The sequence below is a fragment of the Phyllosticta capitalensis genome, assembly GCF_038381095.1.
Source record: "Phyllosticta capitalensis strain CBS 128856 chromosome Unknown BKA78scaffold_5, whole genome shotgun sequence".
Lineage (NCBI taxonomy): Eukaryota > Fungi > Ascomycota > Dothideomycetes > Botryosphaeriales > Phyllostictaceae > Phyllosticta > Phyllosticta capitalensis.
In genome coordinates, this window is record NW_027117443.1 from 1422899 (window position 1) to 1447792 (window position 24894).

General features: G+C 53.0%; 11 protein-coding genes across 11 annotated transcripts; 8 read left to right on the forward strand and 3 right to left on the reverse strand.

Annotated features, from left to right (window-relative positions):
• Positions 1-32: 32 nt before the first annotated feature.
• BKA78DRAFT_251333 (O-methyltransferase-like protein family 3) lies at positions 33-767 on the forward strand (the record flags this gene model as incomplete). The annotated part of the gene is made up of 1 exon (XM_066884643.1): positions 33-767. The coding sequence occupies one exon, from the start codon at positions 33-35 to the stop codon at positions 765-767; it is 735 nt and encodes a 244-aa protein (XP_066744395.1).
• A 638-nt stretch (positions 768-1405) lies between these two features.
• BKA78DRAFT_352850 (uncharacterized protein) lies at positions 1406-4307 on the reverse strand (the record flags this gene model as incomplete). Its single annotated transcript, XM_066891433.1, has 6 exons — positions 1406-3308; positions 3359-3566; positions 3617-3795; positions 3845-3887; positions 3937-4125; positions 4181-4307. The coding sequence occupies 6 exons, from the start codon at positions 4305-4307 to the stop codon at positions 1406-1408; spliced, it is 2649 nt and encodes an 882-aa protein (XP_066744396.1).
• A 2154-nt stretch (positions 4308-6461) lies between these two features.
• Positions 6462-7813, forward strand: BKA78DRAFT_331509 (S-adenosyl-L-methionine-dependent methyltransferase; the record flags this gene model as incomplete). The annotated part of the gene is made up of 6 exons (XM_066889883.1): positions 6462-6610; positions 6648-6727; positions 6775-6816; positions 6869-6976; positions 7092-7708; positions 7763-7813. The coding sequence occupies 6 exons, from the start codon at positions 6462-6464 to the stop codon at positions 7811-7813; spliced, it is 1047 nt and encodes a 348-aa protein (XP_066744397.1).
• Positions 7814-8310: 497 nt separating this feature from the next.
• On the reverse strand, positions 8311-9232 carry BKA78DRAFT_314470 (uncharacterized protein; the record flags this gene model as incomplete). Its single annotated transcript, XM_066888470.1, has 1 exon — positions 8311-9232. A coding segment is annotated over exon 1 (604 nt), but the record flags the coding sequence as incomplete, so codon positions are not given.
• Positions 9233-10257: 1025 nt separating this feature from the next.
• Positions 10258-11120, forward strand: BKA78DRAFT_295627 (uncharacterized protein; the record flags this gene model as incomplete). The annotated part of the gene is made up of 3 exons (XM_066886508.1): positions 10258-10624; positions 10680-10817; positions 10873-11120. 3 exons carry the CDS (start codon positions 10258-10260, stop codon positions 11118-11120), a joined length of 753 nt encoding a protein of 250 aa, XP_066744399.1.
• A 659-nt stretch (positions 11121-11779) lies between these two features.
• BKA78DRAFT_352853 (emp24/gp25L/p24 family/GOLD-domain-containing protein) lies at positions 11780-12551 on the reverse strand (the record flags this gene model as incomplete). Its single annotated transcript, XM_066891434.1, has 4 exons — positions 11780-11797; positions 11850-12037; positions 12088-12295; positions 12354-12551. 4 exons carry the CDS (start codon positions 12549-12551, stop codon positions 11780-11782), a joined length of 612 nt encoding a protein of 203 aa, XP_066744400.1.
• A 2276-nt stretch (positions 12552-14827) lies between these two features.
• On the forward strand, positions 14828-15816 carry BKA78DRAFT_314476 (uncharacterized protein). Its single transcript, XM_066888471.1, has one exon. The coding sequence runs from the start codon at positions 14907-14909 to the stop codon at positions 15450-15452; it is 546 nt and encodes a 181-aa protein (XP_066744401.1). The 5' UTR covers positions 14828-14906; the 3' UTR covers positions 15453-15816.
• An 882-nt stretch (positions 15817-16698) lies between these two features.
• On the forward strand, positions 16699-19168 carry BKA78DRAFT_282581 (uncharacterized protein; the record flags this gene model as incomplete). The annotated part of the gene is made up of 5 exons (XM_066885651.1): positions 16699-16887; positions 16938-17048; positions 17107-17647; positions 17713-17916; positions 17966-19168. The coding sequence occupies 5 exons, from the start codon at positions 16699-16701 to the stop codon at positions 19108-19110; spliced, it is 2190 nt and encodes a 729-aa protein (XP_066744402.1). The 3' UTR covers positions 19111-19168.
• Positions 19169-19513: 345 nt separating this feature from the next.
• On the forward strand, positions 19514-20359 carry BKA78DRAFT_314478 (cupin domain protein). Its single transcript, XM_066888472.1, has one exon. It carries the CDS (start codon positions 19535-19537, stop codon positions 20078-20080), a length of 546 nt encoding a protein of 181 aa, XP_066744403.1. The 5' UTR covers positions 19514-19534; the 3' UTR covers positions 20081-20359.
• A 228-nt stretch (positions 20360-20587) lies between these two features.
• On the forward strand, positions 20588-23972 carry BKA78DRAFT_379805 (fungal-specific transcription factor domain-containing protein; the record flags this gene model as incomplete). Its single annotated transcript, XM_066892954.1, has 5 exons — positions 20588-20687; positions 20742-20796; positions 20856-21085; positions 21137-22245; positions 22291-23972. 5 exons carry the CDS (start codon positions 20588-20590, stop codon positions 23617-23619), a joined length of 2823 nt encoding a protein of 940 aa, XP_066744404.1. The 3' UTR covers positions 23620-23972.
• A 41-nt stretch (positions 23973-24013) lies between these two features.
• BKA78DRAFT_314481 (uncharacterized protein) lies at positions 24014-24874 on the forward strand. The gene has a single exon (XM_066888473.1). The coding sequence runs from the start codon at positions 24181-24183 to the stop codon at positions 24514-24516; it is 336 nt and encodes a 111-aa protein (XP_066744405.1). The 5' UTR covers positions 24014-24180; the 3' UTR covers positions 24517-24874.
• Positions 24875-24894: the final 20 nt, after the last annotated feature.

Here is a 24894-nt window from a genome sequence, read left to right on the forward strand (position 1 = left end):
GACCTGGCTCAATTCTTCCACCAAATATCACCATGTCTCCTCCCGTCTATCAGCCTAACCCTCAATGGGCCGCCGTCGACGCATACACAACATCCCACCTCCACAAGCAGCCATCGACGCTCAATGACGCCCTCTCGAACGCGCTTTCAGCTTCGGCCGCCGCGTCGCTCCCAAGCATTGCCGTCTCCGCTATCCAAGGGAAATTCCTCATGCTACAAGCACGACTGCTGCGCGCACGCCACATCCTCGAAGTCGGTACACTGGGTGGCTACAGCACCATTTGGCTGGCACACGCAAACCCTTATGTCCGCATCACAACTGTTGAGCTAGACCCGCATCACGCGGCCGTGTCCCGGCAGAACGTCGATGCCGCAGCCGTGGGCAACCGTGTCGAGATTGTGATTGGTTCTGGGCTTGATGTGCTGCCGCGACTTGTCGAAGAGGTACGCCGTGGTGACCGGGAGGCGTGGGACATGTGCTTCATCGACGCGGACAAGGAGAACAATTGGAACTACTTTGATCTTTCCGTCAAGATGAGCAGAGGCGGCGCCTTGGTTGTGGTTGACAATGTCGTGAGGAGGGGCCTTTTGGCCGATGATGAGGCTGCTCAAAGCGATAGCCTTATTCAGGGCAGCCGTTTGCTGGTGGAGAAGCTGGACGGTGACGAGAGAGTGGACTCAACTGTGATGCAGATGGTGAGTGAGAAGAGTTATGATGGCATGCTGTTGGCTGTTGTCAGGGACGACATCAAGGAGTTTTTGAAGTAGAGGGCGCATAGATTGCAGACGGAATACAGTAGACGACAGGTGCAGATTGTAACGGCCTTCATATTTCCCAAAACCCCGATTTCAATGAAACCAAGTCACCAACAATTTACATGTCGATTCTCCCTTGATATCCGGGGCCTTGTGTACAAGTGCCTCTTCATAAGACTACATGTACTTTGAAATAGCCAGGGAATCATCAGATCAGAGCTCCTCGAAGGGACAGTAGCATGGAGCAGCTGTCTCCATGTGCCATCATTACTTTCTCACTCGCATGCGGCGCACGAGGACTATGAACATCGCTTGTCAAATGCACCACACTTCATCTCATGTCTGGCTCAAAGCACACATTCAGCACAACCTAGCATCACAAGCATGATCAGGACCCAAAAGACTTGCTAATTTCTGAAAAAAAACTCCTTTTTTTCACAAACGACTTTTACCTACGCATTCTACGTACTCTAGGTTGGAAGGGTATATGATGACAGTGAGAGAATTTTGAGAGAGTGATTGTACATTAATTTTGTCGTCGAAAATATGGGAGGGGATGTTTGATGGAACAACAAGCCGCGACTCGGCAGGTCGAGCGGAAAGATTGAAAATGGTGAGCATGCTCCATGTGCCAAATGAAGAGTAGTCCATCACGACTGGCGCGAACGTGGCACGCCAAAGTCCCCAGCCAGCATGTCGTCGCGCAGCGGCCACGAGGGCGCCGGCTCCGTCGAGCGCCTCTCATGCCACGACGACCTCGTCCCGGCTGGATTAACGGCTGGTTGTGGAGGCGCAAGCGAGGGCACTTGCGCAGGCATCGAGGGACGTCGCTCATGGCCACTGCCAGCCGAGATTTGCATGAAGGGCGCCAGGAACGGGTTCGTGGTGCTCTGCGGCCGGGACCGGGGACGCGGTTGGGGCTGCTGTTGCTGTTGCTGTTGTTGTTGCTGCTGCTGCAGCTGTCTCGGCGAGAGCGAGGGCGAGTCCTGCGGTCGGTCGACCAACGCTTTACTGCTCCAGTGCATCGAGGTGGGGCGATTGACTGTGTAAGCTGGTCTTGGTCCTGAGGGCGTCTGCGGTGTGTTGTCGAAGGGCGAGAATTTGTCGGTGGCGGGCGATGAAGAGGTGAGAGTTCTCTCGTCGGACGCAAAGGTGCGGTATGACGCTGGAGTCAACGGGCCAGGGCTTACAGGTGCTCCCCGGTATTGTGTGTAAATGTGCTCGGGCGGGCCTCTGTGGACGTGCGTGGAGCCCCAGGAGCGTTCGGAAGCCAGAGATGTAGTCCTGGGAGGGAAACCCGGCGGCGGGGATGTCGGAGACTTGGACATACAGTTTTCAATGTGTGCAAGCGTGTCTCTGCGCAGCTGCTGCGAATTTCTGCTCTCTTCGCAGAGCCCGCTTTGACAATCGTGACCTTTGCAGCCGGACAGGTGGGTCGACAGCCGCGGTGACTCAGGGGATGGCTCACTGAAGCTGACGACGCGCGAGCTTCGTCTCTCTGAGCTTCTCCTGGCGTTAGGTGGAACGTCTATCACTACTGGGCTGACCTTGCTCAACCGGACGGCGGTAACTGGGCGTTCGCTGGTCTTCAAGAAGTCGGCCTTCGCTTCGGTAGGCTTTGTTGTCTGTGTAGCAGTCTCTTCGCCTTTGAGAAACGCGATAGTCTTCGAGCACTGCTGCTGCATTGCCTCCGTTGGTTTCGGCGGCTCAATCTTGGGTTCTGGTTCGCCCCTGAGAAACGCTATAGTCTTTGAACACTGCGTCTGCATGGCTTCGGTCGGCTTGGGAGGTTGAATCTTGGGCTCTGGTTCTCCTCTGAGGAACGCAATTGTCTTTGAGCACTGGGTTTGCATCGCCTCGGTCGGTTTTGGGGGTTCAATCTTGGGTTCTGGTTCGCCTCTAAGGAACGCAATTGTCTTGGAGCATTGCGTTTTCATTGCTTCGGTAGGTTTTGGAGGCTCAATCCTGGGTTCTGGTTCTCCTCTGAGGAACGCTATCGTCTTCGAGCACTGAGACTGCATGGCTTCGGTTGGCTTTGGAGGTTCGATCGGCGGCTGCTCGCCTCTGAGGAATGCGATTGTCTTCGTGCACTGCGTTTGCATTGCTTCAGTGGGTTTCGGGGGCTCAATTTGTGAGTCCCTGAGGAAGGCGATGGTTTTGGAGCACTGCGACTGCATTGCTTCCGTCGGTTTCGGGAAATCCAGCTCAGGTAGTCCTTTGAGGTTGGCTATAGTCTTAGAGCATTGCGACTGCATCGCTTCGGTTGGCTCCGGTGGCTCCATTACGATGCACTCCACATCGTCATCGGTTTCTTTCTTGGTATAGTGACGAGCGAAGCATTCTCGAATCATGCGTCCATATTGGTCTCGGAAAGTTGTCGTCGTACCAAAAACGAAGGCGAGAAGGATGCTAGGCATTAGCCCCGGGATGCCGACTCCAAGTTCGATTTGCGCCGTGTGGGCTGTGAGATCTGGTCCCGCAGAGAGGCCTCCAGTGCGCAGAGTGTGGTAGTAACCAACCATCTGCATCGCAATGACAGAGGCCTCAAAGATTCTGGATTCTGTCAGAAAGCGAAGCAGAAGCACGTGCGGGTAAAAACATACAGCAAAATCATCATAATCATTGCAAAGCGAATTGCAAGCGACAAACCAGCATGCATCAAGCTTTTACGCTTTCTCGATGCCACGCTTGATCTCGGCGTCTGCTGCGTGGGCGGCGATGCCTTTGAGTTGCCGAATCCACGGGTGATTGTAAGGTACTTGTAAAGCACAGCCAGTACCATGGCGGATCCGAGGGCCAGACTGATGACGCCTGAGATTCTGCGTCAGCAGTGTACCTGTGACGAAGTGATTAAAACATACGTATGATATTGGTCAGTACCAAGTAGGCTGGCAGATTGTTCTCAACAGCGGAGCTGCAATATATCGCGACCACTATGGCTGGAAGTATCGGCGCACACATCCGACTTGCGATGAAAAAGGTCTCCTTTGTCTCCGTTTTGATTTTAAGGTTGTACGAGTCGATGAGCAAGGCAGCGGCCCTGGGTATCATTAGTCCAATGAATTTCAGGAATGAAGAAGCCCACTGACCAAGACGCAACGATCAAAGATTCTACGTCGTAAAAGTATAATCCTAGAGCCTTGTCAGACTTTTTGTCGCAACCATCTGTGAGATCACATACGAAGATAGTCGACGGCCAAGCGCCATCCGCAAGCTGTCGTTCCGATCAGGTCGAGCGCAAGCCTTCCAGGCTGGTGAGATTCCCGCCAGCGTTCTATCATGATGGATCTCCAGTTCAATGTGTAGTCAAGATGACGAATGAAATTCACAATGGAGCTCAACACGCAAGTCGCGCTCAGCAACATGATGTCTGCAAAATTGGTTAGTTTTGGGAATGCGAGAAAAGAAATGGGATTTCAACTTACGGCTAGATCTTTCTCCCCGAATCCATAGTATCAGAGTAAAGATCAGACCGATGATGATAGCTAGCCCGCCCAGGACATTGACAAAGATGGCGAGGCCAAGAACGGAGCTTGGAACGGATTCAGCCATGTTGAAGCCGTAGAAATGTCGAGTTGTCAAGTGGGATGAATGTTGACTACTGCGACTTCTTCATGACTTCAACTATGCCTCGGATGAGTCGCAGCAGGTGGCGTAGGAGAGATCAAGAATCCCCAGTCAGAAGACAGCGCGTGCGCGAGGGGTGGCCAGTGTAAATGTCTGGCTACACAAAGGGCAAGATTGGGCTAGGACCACAAGTGGATGCCAGCAACTGAACGCTACAATGGGGGCTACTGCCCCACAGTCCCAAGAGTGAGATAACTGTGGGTCTGTAGTAGTTGACCTTTCCCTACAGGACAAGGATTCTGTGTATATGCACATGAAGCCGTGCAACGGAAGGGGATATTTTTCCTTTGAACCAGCGGACAATCGTGCAAAAGAAGTTACTTGTGGGCAATCAAGACCACAGTCGCGTCCGCATCGCCATCTGTACCATCGCCAGGATGAGACTCGTTTCAATCAACGAAATTGAAGTCTGCTTGGTGCGTCTTTGAACTTTGGGTCCAGGGTGTGGCGGCAGATCGACACAGTGCAAGCTTTTGGAGGCTTTTTGAGCGGAACCTCTTAACTGAACTGAGTTGGAGACCGCGTGGACACCCACGCGAATGGACCGGTCAGGCAGTCGATCGGCTCTTTGCGGCGTTGCACGGCTGTTGTTGACTGGGGAAAGAGGCAGTTTTCGTGGCCACGACGAAGTCGGCGGGTGTTTTGCACGTCATTCGCGACATCGCAAATGCGATGCTGGTTTAAGACTCGGATCAGCGTTCCATGCTAAAATCTTGAAGTAATTCGACCGACTAAACTCCCTTCGTCTTGTACTTTTCCTTGCTCTTCATTTGGGTACTCTCGTGTTCCATCGTGGAAATCGCATCGCATTAGCTTTCAAGTTCCTCTGGCTCAGCCGTACGCTACTGCAAGAAGGCTGTCACAGGGTCGAAAGAGGAGCAACGCTGCAGCATCACCGATGATGAGCTGGTTGCGAAGGGCCAGTTTGAGGTCTAAGCACCCAGGAGGCACAGACGAAAAGACAAATCACACCCACGGCCGTTTACGTAGACATCACAGATCTGCTTAGCCTGGACCTATCCATACCATCTTGTGATCTGGATGTCTCTTGTTTTGGGCTGATTTGCGTACGAGGCGGTCGGCGAGGACGAGGCCAGTTGACTGGCGCCTTGGTAGCTTCTTGGGTGAGCGAGCAAGTCTTGGTCGACCATCTCTGGGAAACAACTCTCGCCATCATTGGACCGTTCGCGCTGGAAGCACCTTGATGTCCTTCCTGGGGAATCTGAAGCCACGGCTGTGTGCTTGTTAATTGCCGGCGCCGTGAAGCCGTTGAGGAAGACTGCCGAGAAGGATGCTCGATGATAGCTCGGGGCTTCAAGTGTCAACAAAACAACGGCGCGAGCAGGCGAGCACAAGGCAACCAGCACGTGGCTCACTGAAGATCAAAAGAAATTCAGCCTGTGCGAACGGTATAAAGAGCAGAGGGAACAGACAGCCGGACGTCGTGAGCCGGAGCTGAGGAGGTCGCACTTGAGTACGAGCAGACGCGATTCGGGCCGTGTGTTTGTCTGTCCCGGTTTGGCTTAGCGTAGAAGTCGATCACGTGCACGGGCGACATGTCTTTCGGGGCCCCTCTCGACTTGCCCCCGAGGGCGAGGTCGACTCCAGCTTCGGCTGATGCTATCTCCGGGGCATGCCCAGCGTGCTGAAAGCTGACCTGGCACCTGGTTAGACTCAGCCGCAGACGTGTGGCAGCGCCCGTTTCTGCGTCGATCTTCTTACTCACCTTCTGAAAGCGGCTGATGGCGGCAGAGCGTTTGATAGTGCTTCTTGTAAGCACTGGGCGCGCCCGGCTCTTGGGTGCCCGCTATAGGCCGTAGCTGCGGCGAGGATTCGAAATCTGGAGAAACGGGCATCGTCTTTACATCATCAATTCAACACTGCGTAGGCCCATCAAGCCCGAGTTCAAACCATCAATCCCTTATCCATCGCCGCCGTCAACCACTTTTCTGCAATTTTCATCCAGCCCAGAACCCGAATCATGATCGAAGACCATCGTCAGCCTAATATTGCTGCAGCTGCGGCCCCCGCCGACAGCATCGTCGGAGAGGAGCTTCTGGTTGATGTGAGACGCGCGCTATGTATTTCCTTTTGAGTTCAGTGCAACGGCCGTGTCTGCGCAAGCGCGGTGGAATGGCGCTGACCTGCGTATTGTCCTACAGTCCTCCACTGACAGCGACTCGACCTTTGGAGAAGCTGCAGACTCGTAAGCACTCTGCCGATCCTGTGTTACTTTATCCGCCGACATTCTAAGAACTCTGACAGAACGACCACTTCTTTGGCCTCTAGTGTAACCAATTACCGCTACGAGCACGGCCGACGATACCATGGAGTCGAGGATGGCCGTGAGTCTTCTGCGTCCGGGTTCAGGTTGTTAATTGACCCAGATCAGGCTATTCTTTGCCGAATGACGATGCGGAAGTAGAACGCCTGAGTGAGTAAAGGAATGATGCTCTCCTTCTTCTTGGCCGCTGACCCCTGTAAAGACTTGCAGCACAAAGTTTGGGAGATTGCTCTCAATGGCCACCTTTATGTTGCCCCTATAGAGCATGAATCCTTGAATGAGGCACTTGATGTTGGCTGTGGGACTGGAGGTGCGTCCACTTTTCAATTTCCCGTGTTGTCCAAAATTTCCTTTTGTTCCTTTGAAAGAAGAGTTCTTGCGAGTTCTGTTACTGTCTTTGGTAAAAGACTGATTTTAGAGCGTAGCCTGGTGTATCGATTTCGCCGATGCCCACCCTGGCGTACAAGTCTTGGGAACAGATCTCTCTCCAATCCAACCCCACAACGTTCCGACAAACTGCCAATTTATTGTCGACGACGCCAACGAGGTATGGGTCTATGGGGAGCGATTCGACTTCATTCATACCCGAACTCTACTTCTAGGAGTAAAAGACTGGAAAAAGGTGCTGCAGCAAGCCTTTGGCGCCTTGAAGCCTGGAGGATGGATCGAGCTGCACGAATTCCACATCCCAATCGCTTGTGACGACGGCAGTGCTGGTCCGGAGTCAGCCGTGATGAAATGGGGAACCTCCATGTACGAAGGCTTCAAGAAGTTCGGTGTGGACAGCATGGCGACAGCCAAGTTCAGAGAATATCTCGAGGAAGCTGGTTTCGAGGACATTCGGGAGACTCACACTAAGTTCCCATTGGGCCCCTGGCCGCGCGGTGACAAGGAAAAGGCCATGGGAGCGCTGTTTCAGAAAGACATTGGCGACAACCTTTATGGTCTCAGTGTGAAAACACTCACTCAAGGCCTTGGATGGTCAACCGAGGAAGTGGACAAATTCATTCAAGAAGCCAAAGCTGACATGAACAATCCTCAGGTAAGCTCCTGCAGTCCATTCCGTGTGTTTTTGACAGCGCTGATCACTTTGCAGATACACACGTACTTTCCTATCGATATATTCTGGGCGCGGAAACCAAGGTAAACACTGGCCGCCAGCTGGACATTGAACCCTCTATGGATCACAGCTTCTAGACTGTAGTTCAGCCGAGTGGCTTTGAGTATGTGGAAAGGACTTGGTAAAGTTGTAGACTGATCGCGCAGAACTAGCCATTTTCAAGAAGTCTGATCTGTTCTATTGAAAAGATGATTCCGACCAAATCCTCGTCTACCGATGATGTATCCAATCATCTTTTTGGCGCACCCTTCCTTCAGTTCACTAACTCATCTTGGATCCGGACAACCACTGAATCCCGGCCATTATGCGGACAACACCCTTCAAGTCGAACCGGTACAACCTGCGGAGGCATCATGATGGAAATGCAGAGAACAAGGAAGGAAGCCACTCGTCTGGTGGTCCTGCCGAGAACACGTCGTCCTTGTTGTCCCTGTCTACTTGCACAAAACAATTCTCGCCCCACTGTTTGGATGCTCATTGGTAAGCAACATCATCGATCTATGGAGAAATAAAGAGCCTTGCATTAATAGACACCCCAGGCTCAGTGGTGAACGCCACGGTCAAACATCTCAAAAGACAAAAAAGAAAGGTCTCGCTCAGGAGTACTGAGCTGCCTATCTCACTTTGCTGCCCCCTATCGGAGTCGAACCGATGGCCTCGACATTACTAGTGTCGCGCTCTACCACTGAGCTAAAGGGGCTGCTCTTCTTTGAGGGGTAGATGAAAAGAAGTAGCAAAAACCTGGATTTATGAACAGATTTCAAGTTGACGTCTTCTCCAACTCCACTCTTGGTGCTCAACCATTTTCGCATTTCACAGCGCTCAGGCACCATGAAAGAGAAGACGAAAAATCGTTTTGAAAAATCGTTCGAGCGTGGTGTTGGGCATGGTGCACGAGACGAGGTGCGACCAGTGGGTGTGGCTGGCGATTGGTGGCCTGCACACAGACTGCTCGGACGGATTTCGGTCAGGCAGAAAAGCGCTTCAGGAGGCGGATAGAGCACCGTTTCCGACGTCACCTCGTCCATGGATGGTTGTTGAAGACTTTGTACTTGGCTGCGGTAAGTGGTTTGCGAATTTGTGGGGGACGTCGTGGTGTCGTCGTCATGGTCGGGATTCAGGAGGTGCGACCTGGCGCAGAGATTTCGTACCAGCTGGCCAGTCTGAAATGCTTGCTGTTTTTGAAGGAGCGGTGCAATTTTTTGGCTAAGGAATTTGTGCATCGTCTGGCGTCAGCGCATTCGCGAATCATGTTGGTAGTTGAAAGAATCATGTGCAGGGGGTCGACCACTGTCAGCTACCTATCACTGATGCATTTGCAGCCAAGGGACGGTCATACGACTACTTTGAAAGCTGAGTAGCCTCTTTGTTTGCAACAGTTGCGAGTTGTTTTCTCCCGCGCAAGACGCTCCGTTCAATGGAAGTTCAAGATATTGCAACACCGACCTCCAAAGAGTCAAGCTGGACTTGAGCTTTTAAAGCCCAGTCTAGTCTGATAATTGAGACTCTTAAGCCAAAGCATCCAATTAAGAGCTTGAATGTACAACTAGCTCTTCAATTGCCTATAAGACCTATTGTCTTGAGCATCTATTTGGAACCTGCCCAAAAAGGAAGTCGGACCGAGAATAGAGTGACACGGGGAAAGCGCTAAGCGAGCCTCACGACCCACCTCCAAGGCGCGTAAGGACTCCATGGATTGGGGGTTTCAACTCCTATTGGCCGTCACTTGGCTACCTTACGGGGGATCCTCCTGGCTTCATTTGAGACGCATTTCTCGGGACGCCGAACCTGTGGCGCGTGGTTTTGGTGTCACGATTCAACGTGATGCCGAATCAAATTGAGTATCAGCACCGGTGGCTTGGGTCGCATGCTTACTTTTGTTCTCAAAGCTTCAATTCAGGGACTTTATTCGAGGGTTTACTGCTCCGCCTGCGGATTTGCAGCTTGGACTGTAGCTGTCTCCCGCACTCACCACATCTCAGGTCCTCCTCCTCAGGGCACCTTGACTATTGCCCCGAGACGCCGCCTCTGTTGTATTGCGCGTCATTTTGTAGTGGCGATCCGGCCATTTGCCCGACTCAAGAGCTTGACATCAATGGCGTCTGGTTCTAAGAGAGCCTCACCCGCTGCAAGACATCCTCGAGTGCCTGTCGTCGTCACTTTCCAGTATTTCCCTGGAGGCAGACAAGTCCGACGCAACCGAGACATGGATTTCAGCGGTGACTACTGGTTGACCGTGGAATACGCCCTTTCGGGGATTTCGACGATGTTTCATGAGTCCATCTCCGTCATTTGAAACCCACACGGACCTGCGATCCTCGGACCTACCCGTCGAACGGCGGTGCTATGTATTTAGCTGTTCCCCCAGACCGGCGAGAACTCTTTCATATAGCCCAGCAGCAGCATCTTTTTTGAGACCGGATCTCAATACCACAATCTTTTACGACTATCCTTCAAACCAAAACCCAAAGATGCACCGTTCGATTCTCCTCTCCGCTGCTGCCCTGGCTCTGGGAGCCAAGGCTCAAGACAGCAGCAGCTACGACGGTTACGAGTATGGAAACATGTTCTACCTGGGCCCTACCACTGGCGGACAATACATTACCAAGGCCACGTACTCTCTGGTTCCTCCCAGCCCGCCAACCGACTACGTCACTTCCAAGAAGGACACCACCTGGCTCTCTCTCTGGATCGGCATCCAGGCCGACCCTACCAACGAGAACGTCTTGGACATGGACTTTGTCCAGCCCCTTCTGAACTGGGCTCCCGATCAGGAGGCTCAGGGCTGCAGTGCCGACGTCAACCACTGGTGTGTCGCGGCCAGCACCTACACTCCTCGTGAGTTTTCTTCCAAGTAACCAGAATCTGTAGAACATTGCTGACGATTGAACAGAGGGACAAAATGGTCAGGCTTACGTCGCCATTCCTTCCGACGCCACTCTTGACTTTGAGGTCTCTGTCAACTCCGAGACCAACAAGATCGACCAGAAGGTCTGGATCAACGGCGAGCTCAAGTCGTCGCAGTCCGACGGTAAGAGAATCTCCACGCGCACTCACTGCAAACCTCAACGCTGACTGTCGTCCAGCCCAAGGAATGAAGCCTTCCGTGTTCTACTCCGGCAACGAGTGCTACGACTACGGCTGCGGCACCCTCGCCTCCTACAGCTGGTCCAACATCACCCTCCACATGAACGAGGCCGATGCCAAGTACGACACCACCATGACCCTGACCAACGCCACCTCCAGCGGCATGACTACCTCCGATGGCGGCAAGACCTGGCACATTGACTCCATCAAGATTGCCGAGGACGAGTTGACCACCCAGGAGTCCTAGATACCCGCTTGCAGCCTGAACGTGGTAGCAGGACGTTGTGCTCTTCGTGTTGATATCCCAAAAGTTTTGCATTTCATGTAAATAGTTTGCATTTGCATCGGCGCCAAAAGAGCATAGTGCATTGGGCATCGAGCAGCCTGCATATGAGCCCTCTTTCTGAAAGTGAGAAAACGTCGAGAGTGAATCGCCAAAGGTTGCGTGCTAAAACAAGGGATAAGATTGGTACTGCCTGGTGTCAATTCAATCTGCAAAGAGTGATATACCATGTCGAAGTTCCTTGGCCACCATGTCTTGCCCTGAACCGAGCTTTGAATAAGTCAGCGCAGCGTGAATAATGATTCAATTTTTGTTTATGAGCACCAAGTTCATGAAATCCAGGACCGGGATACCAGCGAGGCTCACAAGACATGGAGTCCGCTCTCCCTTGTGTTTTCCTGATAGCGCCCGAGGAGCTCCCATGATCGTGTGCACCATGCTTGCTATCCACAAATATGGCCCGGAGAAGCTCGGAATCATTGATGTCGCGTCGGGTTCTAAGATGCTCCCTCAGTCTTGCCACTCTTGTGTGTATTATCGCGTTAAAACTGAAAGAAATGCAGAGGATTTGGAATTCCGTGTCTTCGTTATTTCTACTACACTTGACATCACCCTCGATGGAATCATACGACGCGTTTGACCTGTTTGGCAACGTGAGTCGCGCTCTCAATTATGATGCTGAAGTTAGCGTACCTCGAAGAACCTCTTCAACCACCAAACCTGGAAGATTCCCTCTCCAACCAGCACGAGAAGCTGGAAGATGCTCCACCACTTGACGCGGGCGTTGGTGCTCTCGGCCGTGTTCCTGTGGACCGTCTCTCTGACCACGATGTAGCCCTGTTCGTCCTTGACCTGTGCGACAAGCTCCGAGAGTTGGCGGACTGGTAAAGTCAGCACAAGTCTTCTCGATTTCCGCGTCCAATGTGCTTACCCTCTCTCTCGAGCGGATCCTGAGGAGCCTCGGACTCGGGGACGTAGACAATGCCGTGTACGTTGAAGGAAACCTCCTTTGTGTTTGCGGCCCAGTGCTCGTTGCTGAAGCAGTAGGTGTACGTGCCGTCCATAGCGGCCGTGAAGGAGTGGTCGCCGGAGGAAACGCTGCGCTCGTGGACTTGCATGCCGTTGCTGGGGTTTTGGATCTGGAGCATCGTGTTAGCGCGCTCATGGATGGTAGAGGTTGACCATTTCCCAAATTACCCAAAAGTCAATCTCAAGATTGCCGCTGCCACCAAATTCGCGATCTCCAACTTGAAATGTGACCGTCATCTTGTCGTCGACATGGAGCTGTTCGTGGAAACACTCGCGCGTGTGCGCCTTGAGTTGGATGTTGTGGGCGGAAACAGAGCTGAACATGCAGCCCAAGGCCGTGATGGCAGCGGCAGCGGAGAAGCGCATTTTGCGGAAGCCAATTGGCAAGGAGGGAAACGCAAAGGTTGAGAGAGTGGTTGACTCTGGACAGCTAGCAGGCAAGTGTCAGGGTGTTGATCCAGCCAAGCTCGGGCCGTCTCGGAGCCAAGTGCCTCCGCCCCGCTAATCCCTGTGAAGATCTGCAGCCTCTACACAACCTCACGTCGTTCCTTCCCCACGACATCTTCTTCATCCCAAAGCCGTCGCTTCGACCAAGTCCACCTTTGGCCTCAACATGGTACACGATACGAAGCAGCTTCCACTAGTGCAAAAAGCGCCGGTCACCGGGCTTGTGTCACTCTCTCCCGCAACTATGAATAACAAGTCAACAGTGTAGGTGTGGTATTGTGTTTTCTACTTCTCTTCATTCCGCCGTTTTTCGTCGTCAAGTCTGTCTCAAGTATGAGAGAATTTTGGAGGTCCTGATATTCATGCCAAAATCTTTTTTGATCTTTCTGCTCTTGGGCAATCCAAGCTGCACTTCGCTGTCTGGATCGCTGTCTCGAACATTTTATTTGGTTTTCTTTCTTTGACCAGAGAGGGTCAGAACATCATCAAGAGCTAGGACACGCCTTATATGGCTGCGAAGGGCTGATGTCAGTGGTACCTGGCTCAGGGCTTGAGTGGCGAAGAAAACACCACTTTGTGGTGCAGCCAGCAGGCTCGCAAAGGAGCGATACCTGCCAACGAGGCCCACTTGCATGCGCACGCCAGATATGGATGTGTGTGGCCACAATCAGTCGTAGGGCCTCGCAGCCTGCGCCCTGCGCAGTGGTTCTGGCTGTGGTCGGAGCAAGTGGTTTGCGATGGTGTGGTTCAAAACACCAACAGTAAACGACGTTGCCTATTTGCAGACGGGGTCCGACTATGGATGGATTGAGGTGAGAGCGAGAGGTCGGCGTGGGCGGTGCGTGATGGGCACCGTTCCGATTTTTGGCACTGGAGGAACATCATCAGGCCTGCCCTTTATAAGGCCTGTTGGCGAACAATTTGCCATCCCGATGAAGGCAGGACAACTCTCTTGTGCTGAGCCAATAGACACGAGGACTGGGGCTTCCAATATGGTCTAGTGGTATTAACGCACAACTTGAGGCTTGGAAAGACCGAATCACTCACCCCGTGGCAGGGGCTAATGGGCACCTTTCTAGAGGGTATCCAGAGGTCCTTGGGTCGATCCTCGCTACTGGCAGAGGGTTACTCGTGATGGGGGAGAGACGTACACAATTGGCTCCGTGGAACTCTTTTGACTTTTTTGCTCTACTTGTCCCTTCCTCCTACTCGTATTTTTCGCCCTCTCTCTCCACTAGCTACGGCGCGCTATCTTCAACATCGTGGGTCGCTGATGGTGTTGTGTCTTTTCGCTACATCGCGCCCAATGTCGCTTGTGATAGCGCCGTCATTCTGCAGGTAGGCGCACCAGACATTTTGCGCGTCAGCGACCCACCTGACCTTGGGCAGCGTATGAGTAGAGTCGTGCAGTGCTTGCGTGCTTCTTCGCCTTTAACACTTTTACCTATCAAATGTCCTCCTCGGAAACCTTGCATCCTAGAGCAGACTGCACCAAAATCTTGCACATACGCGACACCAAAACATCTGTCCAGCGCTACGAGACTCTACCAACCATCTTGTTTTGTTTGTTTACAGAAAGGTGATTTTGCATCCTGCACTTCGTGCCTCGTCACCCACAAGTTCTTCTTCATCCATGGCGGACAAGGGTGCTAGAAACCCAGACGTGAGCAATCTATTCAGAGACAGTCTGCTCTACTGGGTGGCTGGTGGTTCTGTCTACGATCGAAGAGTAAGTCCTCCATCTGCTCCAGTGCGGCGCTGGGGCTGCTTCAAGGATCGGCGCACCTGTCAACAGTCGGCGCACTTCTAAGCCATCGCCTCGTCAACGGCCATCGCACCTCTTCGTGACGCAGCCCGCCCAGCCCTTTCACAACATCTAAGTTGGCAGGCTTCCAGACTTTAACAAAACACCACGACATGAACAGAGTCATGGCGTTCATTGGCAGCCACCTCAAGACCGACCCCGAGAAACTTGGCTACTGGCAGGCACTCAGCTCACTCTTGCTAACTCCATTCGACGATCAGCAGCGCAAGTACACCACCCGCCCGCCGCCAAAGCGCGTCACAGACACTCAACATCACACTGCCACTACTGAGCCTGCGGAGGTCGAAGTGAAGATGGCCAAGCCCGAGGAATCCAAGCAAGCCTCCGATGGCAAGTCCGGACAGAACGGCCAGGGAGGCGACAAGAAGCAGGGCAAGGTCGACCTCACGTTCACGGCCGAAGAGGACGCGACGCTTCTAGAGATGAAGCACAAGGGAGATTCATGGAAGATGATTGCGCAGGCTCTCAAGAAGCCTCAGGGAGCCATCAAGAACCGCTTCAAGGAGATTGCTCCGGATGATCTGAAGGCTACTGTCGGTGGCAAGGGCAATGCGGATGAGAAAAGGGATGCGCCAGCCAAGAAGGAAAATGCCCAGCAGAAGTCCAAGAACAACTCTGAGAAGAAGCAAACCAACAACAAGAGCTCCAGCGCCAAAAACAACGACTCGTCCAAAGACAAGAAGGATGACCAGTCCGTCCGCTCAGGCTCCTCGGCTTCCAGGATCATGATTCCGCAGCACATCAACGGCCTTGAGACGATCACTTTGCGCCCTGACGAGACTTTTACCGCCAATGATGTAAGCCTCGAGACCTCACCTGCGCAACTACCGCTATTGCTAACCAAGCCACAGCTCGTCTGGCTCTGCGACGCCTTCATGCGCGACAATGACGAGCGTTTCATTCGTCTTTCCAGCCGCTACTACGACATGACTGGCCGTCGCATCCACCCAGCCACAATCAGGGACAAGCTGATGAGGTCCGGCTTTGCGGTCTGAATGGCGACGACTACCAGGCTTCGGGCACACATCGACACGTCTCGGACCTTCTCATAAACACTCAGTCCCGAACGGTACATTGGCTCTAGAACGGGCGTTGGAGGGTGATGGAAAGGACATTGAAACGGGCAGGACTGCACTCTTGGGTATTGCATCCTGCAAGAATGAGGCTATCTGGTACGCCGGCTATGGTCATGCTCTGCTCAGGCCTTCTCTTTTTTCATATCATTGAGTTCACTGGAACGAGCGCAAGAGACTCATAGCTCTTATTGGGATGGCGGTTGATATCTTGAAAATGCGGTCAGTCTGGGGACGCGGCGATGCGCCAGCTCATGGCAAAAAATGAAGAATCTCTCACAGGTCACCCAGTTCTTGCTTAGTGGTTCCATCTTGTTTGCATCTAGCCGGTCAGCAAACGTACGACAGACAGCGCCAAACCACCAGCATCACTCTGAAGTCGATGAAGATGTTGCGCAGTCAAAATTAAGTATTGCGACCTTTCCGAAAACAGCTAACCTCCGCCCAGGTCGACCAGCATGGAAGTCGCAGCGCGAGCACCTCACACTCCATTCCTCGAACCGCGCATGATAAGGGAGCAGTATATGCACGCAATAAGCCAGCCTGTAGGCACCAACCGCATCGGTTTCGCATTGCATGGATATGTGGGGGAGGCACAAGCAAGGACCGCGCTCTCGGCTCCACCCTGACCAACCGCCCGCAAATCCATGTGGTCCCGAAAACCACCAAACCCGCACGCCGACGCCTGTGGCCCGAACCAACTTGGCATTATTGCGGAGATATCCAGGGACGCCTCTTTCGCTTGTCGTATCCCTGTCGCTGTGGTTCGTTTGCGCTGGGAGCTCGTGATGAAATGTGGCTGTTGAAGGAGCTTCGGACCCGGACGTATTGGGTTGGTTCGTCGGACAAGAGGTGTACGAGCGAGTGGCGGCGCATCGCAAGGAGACGAACCCCGTGCGTGGTGCGAGGCTCGCAATGTGGAGAGCGGACGGCTGACTTTGACCTCTCTGTGCAACATGGTCGTAAATGGTCGACATGTGGGCGCGTCGAGAAGCGTTTCTTCCAAAACTACTGCCAGCTTAGCCCCTCCTGTACTTCTAAAGTCTTGCCTTGGTAAGTTTCCCTCATATCTATCCGCATCTAGATGCCACCATTCTAGTCGCATTGACTGACATTTCTCCGGCCACTCGTAGTGTTCGATACTAGGCGGGGATTGGGCTAAAACATCATGTCCTACCACGGCAAGTTTGGGGACCTCAACGGTCTGACCAACGGCGACTTCATTAATGGCTCCAACAACGGCTCGAGCCACACCAATGGAACGACCGAAGGTGGCCTCAAGATTCTTATCGCTGGAGCTGGCATTGGAGGTTTGACTGCGGCCATTTACCTCAGGCGAGCAGGCCACAAGGTTACGGTAAGTCTTTACAAGCAACCACAGACCAACCACTTATTGACGGTGAATAGATCTTTGAGCAGTCAGCTTTTGCCAACGAACTTGGCGCGGCGGTGCATCTTGCTCCCAACACCAACGGTGTGCTTAGGCGCATCGGTCTCAGGGCCGAGGAGTTTGGCGCTGTCGAGACTAAATTTGTAAGTACTCCGAAAGAATATTCACGCCTTCCATGCGTAGGAGAGAAGTACTAAAAATGCACAGGTCGCCGACTACGACGCTTCAGGGAAGCTAATTCGATCTTTCAACACTGCAGGCGTCTCTCAACTATTTCAACACAAATGGCTCCTCTGCCATCGTGTTCACCTTCATGAAAGGCTCATGCAAAAGGCAACAGCACCCACTGACCTGGAAAACCATGGTATTCCGGCCGAGGTACTGACATCTTCGCGCATTGTCGACGTTGACCCTCAAGCGGCGACGGTGACGCTTGATTCCGGAGATGTATTCCAAGGACATGCCGTGATTGGCGCCGACGGAGTCCATTCCCGAACCAGAAGTACAATACCTGGCGGCGACGTCAAGGCCTTTGGAAGCGGCAAGAGCGCCTACAGATTTCTTGTCAGCAGAAAAGCTGCCCTTGAAGATCCCCGGACAAAGAAGTACGCCGAACAACCAGGGCAGCTGGTCATCTGCTACGACAAGGATAGACGGGTTGTTATCTACCCGTGCGCCAACAATGAGCAGCTCAATTTCGTCTGCATCCATCCAACGGAAGAGTCTGGTGCAAAGAAAGAAGGTGAGAAGGATGCAGAACGGCTTTGACTAGAAGATACTAACAAGTGATAGCTGGCGCTGAATACAACCAAGTCGGCCATAAGAGCAAGCTGCTTGAGATTTACAAGTCGTTTGATTCTGATCTGCTTGCTCTGCTCGACAAGGCTCAGGAAGAGACTTTGAAGGTCTGGGAGCTTCTAGATCTACTGCCTCTTGAGACGTGGATCAACGACAAGCTCGCTTTGTTGGGTGACGCTGCACATCCGTTCTTACCACGTAAGCTGTCTGCATCCAAACTCAAGGACATTGAGCTAAGGCCCATCAGATCAAGGTCAAGGTGCCGGCCAGGCAATCGAAGATGCCGCAGCTCTGGGAGTTGTCCTCCCCAAGGGCACAAAGCCTGAGGATGTCCCTCAACGCCTAGAGCTCTTCTTCAAATTCCGCTATGAGCGTGCGACAAACATCCAGTCGTTCTCACGGGAAATGGGCAAAGATCAGACAGCTGAAGATATCAACATGCAAGCCCACATGGAATACAACTTCGGCCATGACGAGTGGGACAGCGCGACTGACAAGTTCCGGCGCTGGAAGTGGGCCCAAAACCCTAACCTGTATTGGCGCATGCCCATCGCCTTTGGACCTATGCCAGGGCCGCGTCAAGATCACTATGGCAATCCGCGCAAGGCAACGCACTCAACAGCGACGACGGCGGCAATCAAATTCAAGACCTCCCGCACCGTGCTGCAAAATCTGTTCCCAACCACGCAATTCCGCTTCCGCAGCCCAGGAACGGTTGCGTACTGCAGCTTCTCGCAGACGACGCTCGACAAGATGGACTGGCTGGGCGGCGGCGGATATCGCCATTTTGGTCTCTACGTCCACGGTGTGCAGTACTTCAAGAAGGATGGATCCGTCATCGATGGCACATACATGCCGCTGCTGTTCGAGAGTCTTACGGATCCGATTGTCAGCGGGCGCGAGGAGCTCGGCATGCCCAAGCTGTACTGCGCGATTGACATCTACCGCCGCCACAGTAGCTATCGCTTGCAGACGAGTTGGCAAGGCGCGACATTTGGCGAGATGGCGCTCGAAGACCTACACGAAGTGGATGTGGGCTCTGAAAAGGGGACCATTGGAGGCGAGGCCGACGACGGAATCATCGTCTACAGATATCTCCCTCAAGTCCATAATCGCGGCCATGCCGCCGAGGAGCACGCTGTCTTTGTGCCGCATGCTGAGGAGAGCAAGGTCGTTCCTACGACGGTCAAGAAGATTTGGAAAGCGGGCAGAGCATCGGTCAAGTTTGACCCCAAGGATTGGAACGAGCTCCCTACGCTGCACCATGTGATCGACAGACTGGCAGAAATCCCGGTGTACGAGGTTGTTGGGGCGAAAGTGGTGGAGTCGCAGGGCGTGCCCGATGTGTCGAGTGCGAAGAGGGTTGACGAGGGGGTGGTGCTTAAGGGGTAGTTTGCGTCCACATTTTGTTGGTCTTTCCCACTGAGTTCGTTTCGAATTTGATAGCCATGATAGCAAATGGAGTCGGACTTGTCCGAACAGTTTTGTTCCGACATCATTAGCATTAGATCAAATGGAATCAAGACTTGCCAAGAGCTTGATCAAGAAGATGGTTTATATGCGCATGGATGTCGGAATTGCGTCCAGGTTCTCTCGATGGGCTTCTTTTCCCACGTTTTTTTCTTGCAGCGTTCGAAGTTACCAATGCCGGCAAATCGTGGCCCTCCACATCGGCTCCTCGGCTTACTCATGCAGCTGAAGACCCCGCGGCGGACTCTTGTTTTCTGCGATAAGTCCGCTGGGAATTTTGTAGAATAAAGTCTTCGCGTGCTGCTGTTTTGCCATTCAGACATCAACAAAGTCCAATTCCATCACAATGTCAGAGGGCAAAGATATTCGTCACCCCAAGCGATTCATCACCGGCCACGATGCATCGGGCAAAGAAATATTCGAGAGCGAACTCGACGAAACCCTTCCTTTTACGGCGCTCCCAGGCGACGCGGATTTCGGCCTGTGCTACACGACCAAGGGCTTTCCCATCGAAATGAACGGCAACGAAGATATCCAAGTCTACAAAAGCTTCCTCCAAAATCCTCCGGGTATCACGGTTTCCAATGGCTCGGTGATCCGCATGGTGGACATGCATCCAGGAGCAACATCGCCCATGCACCGCACCGTCAGTCTCGACTACGGTGTAGTGCTCGAGGGCGAGGTCGAGCTCATCCTCGATTCGGGCGAGAAGCGCGTCATGAAGCGCGGCGACATCAGCATCCAGCGAGGGACCAACCACGCATGGCGGAACATGAGCGACGAGCATTGGGCGCGCATGCTTTACATTTTGTTGCCCGTCAAACCAATTGAAATCGGTGGACAGAAATTTGGAGAGTCGTCCGACATTCCTGGCGTCAGACCGTCGGATTAGGGAGAAAGAGGTCCGGAGGAAGGTGTAGATGTGGATACCAGATGGATCTGATCTACAGATGGACCAAGGATGGTGGGCCTGATGGAGAAGCGTTGCCCGTTGGTATCCGGATGGTGGCTGGTGTTGATGTTTAGTGAGCGAGAGGCGGTGGAGGAGCAGTATAAAGCAGAGAAGGGATATAATAGGCCGAATAAAAGCAGAAAGTAGTGCATGAATTTGGCCGAATAGGCAACGTGGCGGTGATGGTTGACGAAACGCCAGGATGATGGCGGAGGACGGCGGCATGGGTTGTGGAGGGGAAAGAGGGGCAGGGCAGCAGGACCAACGCAGGGACGCATGCGCCCAAAACCATACATAGACCCCCTGCCTGCCATTCTGGTTGCGGGGAACAACTTCCAATCCTTCTCAAAACCCAGACCACGACTTGCGTTCAATTTTTTCCTTCCCTCCCTTCCGTCTTTTGCCGTCGCATGCCTATCACCTCCCCCGCTGTAAGGCCTCTCCCCCATGGAAACGTCGGCCGAACGTCCGCGAGGCCTCTTCCAGTGTACAGAATGCAAGCGCAGCTACACTCGAGTTGACCACCTTGCCCGTCATGTCAGATCGCGTACGTCTTTTTCCCCGCTGTAAGAATCTACAAATTCTCATTCACCCGCTGCAGATTTGCAAGAAAAGCCCTTCCAGTGCGACGTCTGCCACAAGGGTTTCGGCAGGCCGTATGTCCTCTTGCGCCTTCTCTGCACGCCCATCGAAGCTGACGGGCAGCTAATGCCAGCGATCTCCTCAAGAGACACGCTACTTGCCACGATACCGATGCGAATGGGGCCAAGAGACAAAAACGTACCTTGGTCCAGTCCTCCCGCGTCTCACAGGCCTGCAAATCGTGCGCCTACGCCAAGTTGAAGTGCGAGGACGAAAAACCGTGTAAACGCTGCCGCAACAAGGGCATTGAGTGTGAATCCAATTCAGACCATCGAGCGAATGCAGGTTCAAGTCAGAATTCGGGTACGCTGATTGCAAGGTCTTTTGGAAGCATCCAACTAATGCTATGTCTAGCACCTTCTCCGACAAAACCGCAAAATCAGGCGGAGACCAATGGGTTGGCTCAAGATTCAAATCAGAATCAGATGCCCACGCCTACTACTCTTCTCAACGCCTTTGAGCTTAGTGGCGACGAATCATCAGCAGCCGACTCACGCGTTCCTCCGTTTACTACTTCGATACCTGCCATACCTTCCATGCGAGGCGAGCAACCTCCAAATATGCCGCTGAACGACAATCAATTCTCGGATTTCCTGCGAAATGTACTAACTCCAAATAACGCTGGCTCTTTCAGCCCAGCGCAATGGGATTTCGAGCCCCGGAATGTACTCGACTTTACCGTAGAAGATGATCTTTCTTTTGATGCCACCGACTTTGGCTTGCTTGATGCTTTTAACGGTAAACCCTTCAATTTGAATGAGGACTTTGGCCAGATGACCTCTGAATCAAATCTGAGTGCACCTTCGCAACCAGAGACGAATCTCACGTCTAACGGGTCCCTTGATGAAAGGGGACGTGTGGCACTCGGCACAGAAGCTTTCCGGAAATCATCACTGGTCCGCTGGCATCCTCACAACGAAGGCTCGCACATCGAGATGGGAAAGATTTCGGTCCCCAAGACAGATGCGACCTCCCCTGACGGGAGATATAGAGCTGAGCAACATGTCCTCAGCGAGCACCTAGATCAGAGTGCTCGAGATCAATTGCTCGCAGCGATTCTCAACGCATGCGACACGGCTAATGTCGGCCGTGTTGTTTCATCTTTTCCCACTACCGAGCTTCTGGACGACTTTTTGCAATGCTTTTTTGCGAGCCATTCTGCGCGAGTGGATTCATACATACATGCTCCTACTTTTTCTCCGAATACTGCCAAGTCTGGACTTCTAGGCGCCATTGTGGCATCCGGCGCTCTCCATACAGAGATACGTGCCCTCCAAAAACTGGGACACGCCGTTCAGGAAGCAGTCAGGATCGCCACAATCCATGAGATTGAGAAGAGAAACGCCTTGACAAGAGAACTGTGGATGCTTCAAAGCTTTATGCTCATGTTACAGAATTTCTTGTGGGCAGGCAATCGGCGCAAGATGGAGGTTGCAGAGAGCCAACAGCAGCCTCTGTTTACAGTAAGGATGATTATCAACTCGAGAGACCCTTGCTTACCTATGCAGATGATTCGCCGAGCAGGGAGGTTCAAAAAGTCCAGGTCACCGCCGATATATCCCTCTCCCAATGACACTGGGGAGGTGCTCCAAGAAAAGTGGCTTGCTTGGGTTGAGCGCGAATCCTTTCGCCGTCTTGCTTTTCACGCCTTCATTTACGATGCGCAGTCTTCCATGTGTGTCTTGGTCAATCCCATCATATCTTATGGCGAGGTTTCAATACCATTGCCTGAGCCTCGAGAGCTTTGGGTTGCAGAGACTGCTGAACAATGGAAGGCCGCGTACCTCTCCCTGCCGCCTGGGTTCCAAGACCATCAGTTTCCTCTTTTGGACTACCTGAAAGATCCCTCTCTCCTCTCGACTTTGCCTCATTTTCACGACGCCCAGCTCTCCAGTCTAATCATCCTCCATGGTGCCTGGGGTATGGTCTGGGAATTCAACCAACTTCAACTCACCACACGCGCCAAAACTGGACCACACAACAGCTCCCTTGTCATGACCCACCGCCATGAAGAACTTTGTCAGATACTTCACCAGCTCCGCGTTAGCATAGGCTCATGGCCCTCCCACAGCCAACCTTGTCCTGAGATCAGTTTGCTACTGGAACTCCAGCTAATGTACCTACACACCAACATGGAAGATATCCAGCTCTTTGCAGGCAAAGAAGACCAGGACGAAGCACGTCGTGTCTTTTCAGGTCTCCAGCAGTGGATGGGCGATTCATATGCCCGTCAAGCAGTCTGGCAAGCCAGCCGAGTGCTTCGATTAGCCAGGACCTTTCCACGCAAATCAATGCGCGACTTCTGGGCCATTGCTGTGTATCACGCCTCCCTCGTTCTCTGGACCTATGGAGTCATTCGCCAGGCTACTTCTGCCAACAAGAACACACCCATGGCCGCCAATTTTCCCACCACTTCTGCTCTTGACGCAAACCTTGGGATCACTCCACAATCTATCGACTCTGATGTCTGGCTCGAAGGGCCCGAAACTTCGGACGTCCAGAGATTCATTGCACTAGGCCGCGGGAGACCATGCATCAGTAGCACTACCAGCTCCGTGCCGAAGAGCTCTTCCTCCTCTTTAGGGTCTGAATTGGTTTCCATCGAGGACTCGGAGGCGGTGATGAACGTGACGCTCGACGTGCTGAAAAGAAATTTCCTCGGCGACGACGCAGACGATGAAGATGTTGATATGAATAGGCTCGACTGCACTTTGGGCATGAGTTTTGGCGTTGGAGCTGGACACGGCGACTCCGAAGGCGTACTGCCGTCGCTCGTGGAAAATCTGGTACAGCTGATGAAAGATTTGGGCGTTGCGGCCGGCCAGGTCCAGCGCTAGCATTGGAGAGGAATGACTTTGGCATTCGTTCTTAAAGCATTTGAATGGGAGATGAGAAGGCCAAGCACAGAAGAGCATCTGGAAAGTCATGGCTTTGGATGAGATGGTTATTCTGCATTGCACATGGAGCATGTATACCCTTTGTATCTGCATTTGCATGGGTGGTCTTTTCCTCTCTTCGCTCTATTTTTCCTGTTTTTTCACCGCTGAACTCTGGCTGTTGCGACAAGCATTGCACGAATAAGCCTTGGGAAAAGGTGACAGTGGTGTGATACACCATTAGTTCCCCCGCTGTAAGACCTCTTGGGCTCGGGGTCCGAGTTTTGCTGGGCAGTCCGACAGCCATATAAGAGAGCGATCCTGTTGATTCAGACAGATTGACGAAGAATGCAAGCGTCCGTCTTTCTTTCTTCTCCTTAAATCATTTGTGTTCGCCCCTATTTGTCGTCCTTTGCGCCCATCTCATACTACTTGGTACGTCCACATATTGCCGCCTGTTTCTTCCCTGCAACTGCGGACCGCCACATCGATCACTACCTATCACCATCATCATTCTCTCATATGATTGCAAAGATCAATCGTTCAACTACCCACTCTCCCGCAAATCTCCTTCTCCTGCTCGTCATCGTTGTCGCCGTCGTCTTGAATCGTCAAGCCACTCCAAAACCACCACACCCACACACCCATCCACCACGGCTCCCGGCTCCAACTACCGACTCCCGCCACCGGACGGATGTGGCGTCCCGTCTACCCCTCCTCAGATCGCCTTCGCCTTCGCCTCTTTGCGCCGCCGTCCCTTGTCGCGCTCGGTCAGAATTTCGAACAGGAACCCGACGTGAACGTCTGACCGCAGCCGACGCCGGTCCGATGTGGACCACCTTCGGCTGGGGCTGCTGACGGGCGATGTTGAGGAGCCGGTTTGTTTTGGGGGGGTGAATGTGAGAGAGGCGATATGGGTGGGCCGAGGCGAAGGAGAAATGGCTCTGGCGTGGTGGTTTACAAATCTTTTTGGAGGTTCAGATTGCGTTGGCAAGTTGCTGGTGGTGATGGCGCTGTACGCCTGCGAGAGTGAGTGAGTGGAGCAGGAACGGCCGCCACTACTGCTGCCCCTGCCGCGCGACCTCTGCGCCTGCCCGATTAGATGAAATCCGTGACCTACTGTACACAGTGCAGCACCTACAGCGTTGTTCCGCAGCAAGAATAATTACTAGAGCAGCGCACAACAGAATTGTCAACCACCATCTCCCAACCCACCGTCCTGCTCTTCTTCTCCAC

Excerpts from the sequence above, each read along its gene's own strand:
- BKA78DRAFT_314478 (XM_066888472.1), top strand. The coding sequence starts at position 19,535 with ATGTCAGAGGGCAAAGATATTCGTCACCCCAAGCGATTCATCACCGGC.
- BKA78DRAFT_314481 (XM_066888473.1), top strand. The coding sequence starts at position 24,181 with ATGATTGCAAAGATCAATCGTTCAACTACCCACTCTCCCGCAAATCTC.
- BKA78DRAFT_314476 (XM_066888471.1), top strand. The coding sequence starts at position 14,907 with ATGATTGCGCAGGCTCTCAAGAAGCCTCAGGGAGCCATCAAGAACCGC.